Here is a 10,897-nt window from a genome sequence, read left to right as displayed (position 1 = left end):
TTCCTGATTGAATACTGATGAAAAGTATTCATTCAGTGTCTCCCCAATCTCTTCCGCCTCCACACGCAACTTCCCACTACTATTCTTAACTGGACGTATTCCTACCCTAGTCATTCTTTTATTCCTGACATACCTATAGAAAGCCTTAGGGCTTTCCCTAATCCTACCAACTAAGGACTTTTCATGTCCCCTCCTTGCTGCTCTTAGCTCTCTCTTCAGATCCTTCCTGGCTACCTTATAACTCTCAATCGCCCCAATTGAACCTTCATGCCTCATCTTTACATAGGCCGCCCTCTTCCCTTTAACAAGGGATTCCAATTCCTTATTAAACCACTGCTCCCTCACATGACCCTTTCCTTCCTCCTAAGGTAGGAGAAAGTGAGGACTGCAGATGCTGGAGATCAGAGATGAAAATGTGTTGCTGGAAAGGCGCAGCAGGCCAGGCAGCATCCAAGGAGCAGGCGAATCGACGTTTTGGGCATGAGCTCTTCTTCAGGTATTCCTGAAGAAGAGCTCATGCCCGAAACGTTGATTCTCCTGCTCCTTGGATGCTGCCTGACCTGTTGCGCTTTTCCAGCAACACGTTTTCAACAATTAGGTAAGGTAGTAAAGAAAAAGGGCAGTTGTCATGGTTGCCTTTATTGGAAGGGGCATTGGGTATAAGGAGAAGGTGAGGAGTGCAAATGCTGGAGATCGGAGTCGAAACGCGTGGTGCTGGAAAAGCCCAATAAATCAGGCAGTATCCGAGGAGCAGGAGAATCGATGTTTCGGGCATAAGCCTTCATCAGGAATGTGATGAAGGGCTTATGCCTGAAACGTGAATTCTTCTACTCCTTGGATGCTGCCTGACCTGCTATGCTTTTCCAGCGCTACCCTTTTCAACCCTGCATTCAGTATAAGGATAGACACGTTATGCTGCAGCTTTATGGAACTTTTGTTAGGCCACACTTCAAATGTTGTGTACAGTTCTGGTCACCACATTACCAGAAGGATGTGGATGCTTTGGAGAGGATACAGAGAAGTTTACCAGAATGTTCCCTGGTATGGGGGATTTTAGCTATGACAAAAGATTGGATAGACTGGGCTTGTTTTCACTGGAACACAGGAGGTTGAGAGGCGACCTCCTAAAAGTTTATAAGATTGTGAATGGGCATGGATAGAGTGGAAAGTATGAGGCTTTTTCCCAGGGTGGAAAGGTCAATTACTAGGGGACACAGTTTCAAGGTGTGAGGAGGGGACGTTTAAAAGGGATGTGCGAGGCAAGTTTTTCGCAGCGTGGTGAGTGCTGGAACACGTTGCCAGAGGAGGTGATGAATGCAGACAATTCAAGAAGCACCTGGATAAATACATGAATAGGAAGGAATGGAGAGATGCAGCTCATGTAAATGTAGACAGTTTTAGTATGGAAGGGCAAAACGTGGTGGTGTAGGCTGGGAGGGCTGAAGGGCTGTATTTTTCTTTTTCTTCTTTGTCATGGACCCAAAATTAAAATAAATACTGTATCGCAATATAGATTATTTACAAAGTTTGTGAGAAGATTTGTAGCTTGGGTGCTCGTTGTTGTGGTTCTGTTCGCTGAGCTGGGAATTTATGTTGCAGACGTTTCGTCCCCTGTCTAGGTAACATTCTCAGTCCTTGGGAGCCTCCTGTGAAGCGCTTCTGTGATCTTTTCTCCGGCATTTATAGTGGTATAAACCATTGGGGGCCCTAGGGGGCCCAAATGGGGATACCCGACTCGAGCAGGAAAGTCGGAGGGGATGCCTCCAACACTGGCCTCTTGTCGCGATCTGGAGCTACTTCATCTTTCACATGATGTTAACACCATGAGTCCCCCTTCCCTTCAGTACCTACTGCAACAGCCTGGCCCTATAGAATTGGATTCTTTGGCTTGGTAGTCTGGTTGTGGTCCCAGCAGTGGGACTCCGGTGCTTCTGGCTGATCAGACAATCAACATCCTTCAGCTTAGGAAGCTTATTTAAAAAAATGTTGCTCTTGGTTATCTTTGATATTACTTCTGTCCAGCCAGGGTTTCTGTATCCACTACCTGCATCATTTAAACTATCAGTGATTTGAAATATTACAAATTCAAAAAAACATTTATTAATTGTATCACTTCAGTATTATTATCTCTTTTTGTATATACAGCACTACAAAGCCAGTTTGACTGCTACATTCAATTTACATCCGGTAAGCAATGAAATACGTATGAGTTTGCTCTCTTTTTAAAAATGAGAAATGGTGTATTTCCCTTCTATTAATATTTCAGCAGTGCTGTTTAACATTTCATTTGTATTTAAGGAATTAGTTTTCGTCAACTGTTGGCCTTTAATAAACGACAAAACCGTAGAAGTGTGCACCATATCTAGGCAAACTCTTCTCTTCTGTTCAATGGACTCTATGCTCCATCGCCTTACTACATTAAGAATAGAATCATCACTCTCTCAGTACTTTTAAATTGATGATCTCTCATCATCTAATCACTGAATTCTGAGATTTTTAAAAAAAATTAATTAAAACACTGAGGCTGAGATTTGGTGCTCTGGACTCTAAGTGATGGGATGGACTTTTTCAGAGGCTGATTCCTCAGCCCACGATGAGGGAGCATGCTGGATCACACTGCAAGCAGCTACTTAAGAGCAGACGGTGCGTTTCTTGGCAAATCACAAACCTTTATAGTGAAGCTGCCTCACCAAAGAATTGCTGGCAGCTTCAGGCTCCTAGAGATTGTTGCTGGAGGCACAAGTGCCAGGGAATCCAGTGGTGAGAAGGAAGGTAGTTTTCCTTTGCGCCTCAGTGACTTGGGGTGTCGCAGATAAGTGCGGTGATCCCAACCTGGCAGGCTGGCTGCCTCCTGGTAAGAAATATCCTTGCCTAACAAAAATTGGTCTGCATCATTCTTGAACACATTCAATGTCTCCAGCTTCACCGCCTTCTGAGGCAGAGAGTTTCAAAGTCACTTGACCATTTTCTTGTCAGCTCTGTCTTGAACCCCCTAATTTTAAAACTATGCCCCTGAAGTTCAGGACTCACTTACAAATGGAAAAACTATTTCCATGTCCAATTTGTCAAGACCATTCAGGATCTACACTTCATTCAAGTCACCCCTCATTCTTCTACACTTCAGTAGGAGCAAATCCAGCCCATCCAATGTGTCTTCATGAGACATCTCAATCATTTCTAGTTATCAATCCAGTAAATCTCATCTGAAGCACCAACAGCGCATTTGTGTCCTCCTTGAAATAGCAAGACTAAAACAGTCCACTGGATTTTGGGTTTATGATCTCAGCAAACCCCATTTATAATTGAAGCAAGAAACTCTGGGAAGGTGGGTAATCGGGTTAGTGACAGTTTTAAATCCTTAAAGGATGTTGATTGACCACTTTTAGACCCTGAAAGGTCTAATTGGTGACAAGTCAATGGTCTCCAATGGACCTTCTCACTCTACATGTGATTCCTGAGCTAGTGAGAAGAGGACAAATAACTTTCCAGGGCCAACTCATCCAATTATTGCTATTCTTACCACTTTCCAGGGAGGGATAATAACATCTGTCATTTTCAAATCTGTATATCTTCTTGGCCTTGTTTGCAACATGGATATACTCGAACCAAATTAAATTCCCTCATTGCAATGGTTCGTTTGTGCTGTATGGTCTGTGTGCATGTGCCTTTCTATAGTAATGGCCCAAATTTCTACACTCTCCTCTGTGGCATAACCAGAGCTGGGTAGTTTCATGAACCTGCAAGAGAACTTTCAGTGAACCATATTTTTAAGCCATTAGATAATTATACTTATTCAAAACATACTCCTATTCTTTGTTTTTCCATATCACCTTACACTTGTCCAATTAATTTTATACCGTTTTTGCCTATTTGCCTGTTCTGCATTATCTGCTCTCCACTGTGTTGTGCCCTACAGTGTCTAGTAACAATTGCATCACAGAGCACAGAAACAGACCCTTCCATCTAACTCATCCATGCTGATGAGGTATCCTAAACTGAAATAGTTTCATTTGCCTGTGTTTAGCCTATTTCCCTCTAAACCCTTCCTGTTCATGTACCTATCCAAATGTCTTTTAAATCTTATAAATGTACCCTCCTCTACCACTTCCTCTGGTAGCTTGTTCCATACACACACCACCCTCTGTGTGAAAAAGTTCCTCCTCAGCTCCCTTTTAAATCTTTCACCTCTCACCTTAAACCTATGCTTTCTAGTTCTGAACTTCCCCCACTCCGGGGGTGGAGGGAAAGGTGGTGAGGTGGGAAGACCTTGTGATTTTATAAAGCTCTGTAAGGTCAGCCCACTCCAGAGGAAATAGATCCTCTTCTATCCAGCCTCTCCTTATAACTCAGACCCTCCAGTCCCGGCAACATCCTTGTAAATTTTTATGCACCCTTTTCAGTTTCACAACTTCCTTCCTATACCAGGGCGACCAGATTTGTATGCATTATTCTAAAAGTGGCTTTACAATATCTTGTTCAGACGAAACATAATGTTCCAATTCACATACTCAGTACTCTGACCGATAAAGGCAAGCGTGCCAAATGCACTCTTCAACACCTTGTCTATCTGCGACACCACTTTGAAGGAACTATGCACCTGCACCCTTAGGTCTCTCTGTTTCATAATATTCCTCAGGGCTACCATTAAATGTATAAATCCTGATCTGGTTTGTCTTACTAAAATGCAATACATTGCATTTGTCTAATCTGACCACCCCAGCCGACCCATTGTCTCAGCCTGCTTCTGCCCCACTGATTTCATCTCCGCATACCTCAGTACTGTCTTATCCCCCTAGTCTAGGAACTCCCCACATATGTTTGGGACACCACCAATTGCCCCCCAAAGCCTCATCTTCACCATGGAGATCCAGTCCCTCTACACCTCCATCTGCCATGACCAGGGCCTCCAAGCCCTCAGTTTCTTCCTCTTCCGATGTCCCCACCAGTACACTTCCAATGACACTCTTAATCTCATGGCTGAACTGGTCCTCACCCTCAACAATTTCTCTTTCGAATATTCCCATTTCCTCCAGACGATAGGGGTAGCCATGGGCACCCGGATGGGCCCCAGCTATGCCTGTCACTTTGTCGACTATGTAGAACAGTTTATCTTCCGGAGTTACACCGGCACCACTCCCCACCTTTTCCTCCGCTACACTGATGACTGCATCGGTGCCATCTTGTTCTCCCAGGAGAAGGTTGAACAGTTCATCAGCTTCACCAACACATTCCACTCCGTTAAAAATCTCACAACACCAGGTTATAGTCCAACAGATTTAATTGGAAGCACTAGCTTTCGGAGCGCCGCTCCTTCATTAGGTGGTTGTTGCTCCGAAAGCTAGTGCTTCCAATTAAACCTGTTGAACTATAACCTTGTGTTGTGTGATTTTTAACTTTGTCCACCCCAGTCCAACACCAGCAACTCCAAATCATGACATTCCAGTCTGACCTTAAATTCACCTGGACCACCTCTGACATCTCTTTTCCCCCCCCCCCCACCCCCTTTCCTGGACCTCTCCATCTCTATCAACAGTGACCAACTCAACACTGACATTTTCCACATTACACCACCTCCCACCCTGCCTCCTGCAAAAATGCTATCCTTTATTCCCAATTCCTCCGCCTCTGCCGTATCTGTTCCCAGGAGGACCAGTTCCACCACACAACACACCAGGTGGCCTCCTTTAAAGACTGTAATTTCCCCTCCCACGTGTTTGAAGATGCCCTCCAACGCATCTCATCCACATCCTGCACCTCTGCCCTCAAACCCCACTCTTCCAACCGTAACAAGGACAGAACCCCCCTGCTCCTCACCTTCCACCCCACTAACCTATGGAAACAACGCATCATCTGTCGACATTTCCACCACCTACAAATGGACCCCACCATCAGGAATATATTTCCCTCCCCACTCCTATCCACTTTCTGTAAAGACCATTTCCTCCGTGACTACATGGTCAGGTCCACGCGCCCTAACAACCCACCCTCTCCTCCTGCTTCCTTCTCCTGCCACTGCAGGAATTGCAAAACCTGCGCCCACACCTCCTCCCTCACCTCCATCCAAGGCCCCAAAGGAGCCTTCCACATCCATCAAAGTTTCACCTGCACTTTCACACCTGTCATTTATTCTTGATGTAGGTTTGCTTGCTGAACTGCAAGGTTCATTTCCAGATATTTCATCACCATACAAGGTAACATCTTCAGTGGGCCTCCGTCCAAGAACTGTAACAAACACTACATTGGACAGACAGGCAGAAAACTAGCCACCAGAATACATGTACATCAACTAGCCATGAAATGACATGGCCCGCTCTCACTAGTATCCTTAGATACAGATAAGGAAGGACACTGCTTTGACTGGGACAACACATCCATCCTAGGACAAGTCAAAAAAAGACATGCACGAGAATTCCTAGAAGCATGGCATTCCAACAAACACATAGAGTTAGACGTCATCTACCACCCCTGAGAAAAAGAACAGGAAATGACATTGCCACAGGAAATGACAACACCGCAGGAAATGATATCACCAACCCAAAGAAACCCAAACATATAAATAGAAAGCAGGAATCATCAACAGTGCTTCACCCGGGGGCCCACTGAAGCTGTTACCTAGTAGGGTGACGAAATGTCTGTAAATGAACCTACCAGCTCAGCGAGCAAACCGACATCCAGAACCTCAACCTGAGCTACAAATCTTCTCTAAACACGCTGTGTCATTTATTGTATTCGTTGCACCTGATGGGGTCTCCTCTACATTGGGGAGACTGGATGCCTACTCGCAGGACACTTGAGAGAACATCTCCGGGACACCTGCACCAATCAACTCCACCACTCCGTGGCCGAACATTTCAGTTGCCCCTCCCACTCTGCCGTGGACAAGCAGGTCCTGGGCCACCTCCACCGCGACTCCCTTACCACCCAATGCCTGGAAGAAGAATGCCTCATCTTCCGCCTCGGGGCCCCTCAACCCCATGGCATCAATGTGGATTTCACCAGTTTCCACATTTCCCCTTCCCCCCTCCACAGTACCAACCTTCCAGCTCAGCGCCATCCTCATGACCTGTTACACCTGTCAATCTTCCTTCTCACCTGACCGCTCCACCCTCCTCTCCGACCTATCACCTTTAGTCGCACCTCCATCCACTTATTGCACTCTAAGCAACCTTCTCCCCAGCCCCACCCCGCTCCCATTTATCTCTCCACCCCGCTCCCATTTATCTCTCCACCCACGAGGCTCCCAGCCCCCTTCCTGATGAAGGGCTTTTGCCCGAAACGTCTATTTTCCTGCTCCTTGGATGCTGCCTGACCTGCTGTGCTTTTCCAGCGCCACTCTAACTTTGACACCGATTTTGGTGTCATGTCACCTGCAAACATATTAAACATGCCTCCTAGATTCTCATCAAATTCATTTGCATCAACACCCTTTCAATTTCTGAACTTAAATAAATCAAGCCTGTTCTTCACAAATGTACATAAATTATCTGAAGGTATGCTTCTAATGTTTTAGCCTGCATCCATCCCTGAACAATGCTATAACAGGTCCTTTTCGGTACTGGATGCTGAATGAGATGTGACTTTTTAATGAACAATTATAAAATGAACTTTAACGTTCCATCTTACAAAAAAAATTTAAAATTTTTGTAATCCGTTTTTCATTCCATAAATTAACATTCTTATTTTGGGAATGATTCCTGTCTAGGATGCAAAGTTTGCTGTGGTACTGGAGGAAGACCTGGATATTTCTGTGGACTTTTTCAGGTAAGTACAAAGTGCCAATTTCTTCCTTATTTCAGCTAAAGAAAGGCCTTAGTGTTGAAAATCATTGCCTTAATTATAGTTATTTAATTAAATACTCCAATACAGTAGAATAATGGGATTTCTTTTGAACTTTGTTTTCAATATATTCTTCTTCAAATTCTCATTCTTTAATTCCCCAGAGCTTAACTGATCATAACACCAGCCAATATTTGTGCAGCAAAAATAGTTAGACAAATTTGTAACTGATTTTGTACGTTTACTGCATGAATTAGCCAAATTCTTGCCTCTCTTGATAGCTATAGACAATATTCACTTATTGTATCTGTTTCATTCTTTTGCTAGTTTTCTCAGCCAAACAATCCATTTACTTGAAGAGGATGAAAGTCTATATTGCATATCTGCTTGGAATGATCAGGTAGGACATTGTTAAATTATATTTGGACAGGTTGAATTGGATTCACATCATTTTCGTGGAATACAGAGGGACTTTTGGTCTACTTGTGTAGCTGAATTATTGTACTTGACATTAAAATTTTTAAAGCTAATTGCAATTGTTTTTTAAAATGTGAAAATTTTGGTTTTGTTTTATCTGGTTTGAAAGTTTTCATTTTAAAAAAAAGTATTCCCAAATATGCTTTCATATAAAGTGGCTCATATCTATTCTGGTATTGAGCCATACAAACCAAAATGGGTCCTTGGGATGCAGCTGGATTCAGTGTTGAGTGATCTCCACGGTGGGGGAATTGCACTTTGACCTCTTGATGGGGAGGAGAAAAAGAGATTTGGATAACTTTTCACCACTGCTGAACATCTCCAGAGTGCTTTATAACCAGTGAAATATTTTTGACGGGTAGCCGCTGTTGGAATGCAAGAGTTATCTCTGTTATCACTATCCAGTGAAAAGTCAAATTGCTGGGTGAAGACATGGCCAGACTCCGTTAACTAGTCTGGATTTTTGGTGAGTTCCATTGAAAAATAGGCTTATAAGTGAGGTACCAGAAGGGAAGGAGAGTATAAATTACATAAAATTCCTAGAGGATAAAACTGACAATCCATCATTTGTAAAAGAAATTGAAGACCAGCATCTTGGGCTCTTTAATTCTTCATTACTAACTGACCTTAAGGTATAGGAGCAGAAGTAAGCCATTCAGCCATTTAGTTTGCTCTGTTACTCAATGAGTTGATGGTTAATCTGACAATTCACTATTTCACTCTCCAGACTTTTCCCCATAACCCTTGATTTCCCTTGTTATTCGAAAAGCCGTCAACTCAGCCTTGAATATATTGAATGACCTAATCTCTAAAGCCCACTTTCCCTCAAGGGGAAACAACTGCATCAACCTTGTTAAGTCCTGTTAAAAACCTTGTCTGTATCAATAAGGTCACATCTCCTCACGAAACAGTTCCTCCTGGTATCAGCCAAGTGAACCTTCCCTGTATTGCTTCCAATGCCAGTATAATTTTCCTTAGAATGTAAGTTCAGACTGTTAGAACATAGAACATAGAAGAATACAGCGCAGTACAGGCCCTTTGGCCCTCGATGTTGCGCCGATCCAAGCCCACATAACCTATACTAACCCACTATCCTCCATATACCTATCCAATGCCCGCTTAAATGCCCATAAAGAGGGAGAGTCCACCACTGCAACTGGCAGGGCATTCCATGAACTTACGACACGCTGAGTGAAGAACCTACCCCTAACTTCAGTCCCATATCTACCCCCCCTTAATTTAAAGCTATGCCCCCTTGTAATACCCGACTCCATACGCGGGAAAAGGTTCACACTGTCAACCCTATCTAACCCCCTAATCATCTTGTACACCTCAATCAAGTCACCCCTAAACCTTCTTTTCTCTAATGAAAACAGCCCCAAGTGTCTCAGTCTTTCCTCATACGATCTTCCTTCCATACCAGGCAACATCCTGGTAAACCTCCTCTGCACCCGTTCCAGTGCCTCCACATCCTTCCTATAGTATGGCGACCAAAACTGCACACAATATTCCAGATGCGGCCGCACCAGAGTCTTATACAACTGCATCATGACCTCAGGACTCCAGAACTCAATTCCTCTACCAATAAAAGCCAGTACGCCATATGCCTTCCTCACCGCACTATTTACCTGGGTGGCAACTTTCAGAGATCTGTGTACATGGACACCAAGATCCCTCTGCTCATCCACACTACCAAGCATCCGACCATTAGCCCAGTACCCCATCTATTAGCCCAGTACCCCATCTGCAAAGGAGCAACTTTTTCATGCAGAGGGTGGTGCGTGTATGGAATGAGCTGCCAGAGGAAGTGGTGGAGGCTGGTACAATTACAACATTTAAAAGGCATCTGGATGGGTATGGAATCTTATCAAACGCCTTACTAAAATCCATATATACCACATCTACCGCTTTCCCCTCATCAACCTCCTTCGTCACCTTTTCAAAGAATTCAATAAGGTTTGTGAGGCACGACCTGCCCTTCACAAAACCATGCTGACTATCCTTGATCACATTATTCCTATCCAGATGTGCATAAATCCTATCCCTTACAATTCTCTCTAAGACTTTGCCCACAACAGAAGTGAGACTCACCGGCCTATAGTTACTCACCGGCCTATAGTTCTCCGTATTCCAGCTGTGGTCTGGCTAGGGAGTTGTATAATTTTAGCAAAGCCTCCCTACATTTGTCAAATTAAAATTCAGATGTTGGAAATCTGAAACACAAACAAATTGTTGGAGAAATTCAGCAGCTCTGGCAGCATCTGTAGAAAGCGCATTTTGTTCTTGGATGAATCATGTCCACTAGCTAGATTTGGGAAAGCAAAACTTTCATCTTTGATATCCATCACAAATTATCCTCTTACTGCCACCTCAACTCTTTTTTTTCCCCTGGAAAATATCAGATGTAACCAGAATGTTCTCATTCTTAGCTTTCTTTTTGACCTAAGGTTTAGCTTCTGTGCCTAGATCCTCTCCATTATTAAGGCTACCTACTTCCACGCACAGAATGTTACTTGCTTCCTCCCTGTATCAGTCCATCTGAGACTCTGATGATTATTGTCCCTTCCTATCTTTTGTAACTTTCTCCAATGTGAGTATATCCTTCTTCCCTGCCTCTGCAAAATAAAAATTCTCTTGTTTCTGG

At 43.8% G+C, this 10,897-nt stretch overlaps 1 protein-coding gene across 3 annotated transcripts in view; it reads left to right on the top strand.

Moving 5' to 3' along the window:
- Positions 1 to 10,897, top strand: part of pomgnt1 (protein O-linked mannose N-acetylglucosaminyltransferase 1 (beta 1,2-)) — a 72,003-nt gene that overhangs the window by 48,876 nt on the left and 12,230 nt on the right. For all 3 annotated transcript variants that reach the window (XM_043699155.1, XM_043699154.1, XM_043699156.1), the window contains exons 12-14: positions 2,146 to 2,187; positions 7,703 to 7,761; positions 8,104 to 8,176. In XM_043699155.1, coding sequence (XP_043555090.1) covers positions 2,146 to 2,187; positions 7,703 to 7,761; positions 8,104 to 8,176 — 174 coding nt within the window. The remainder of the gene's footprint in view (positions 1 to 2,145; positions 2,188 to 7,702; positions 7,762 to 8,103; positions 8,177 to 10,897) is intronic.

This window comes from Chiloscyllium plagiosum, chromosome 11 (genome assembly GCF_004010195.1).
Source record: "Chiloscyllium plagiosum isolate BGI_BamShark_2017 chromosome 11, ASM401019v2, whole genome shotgun sequence".
NCBI lineage: Eukaryota > Metazoa > Chordata > Chondrichthyes > Orectolobiformes > Hemiscylliidae > Chiloscyllium > Chiloscyllium plagiosum.
Note: the sequence above shows the minus strand (reverse complement) of the source record. Positions and strands in the feature narration are given on the sequence as shown.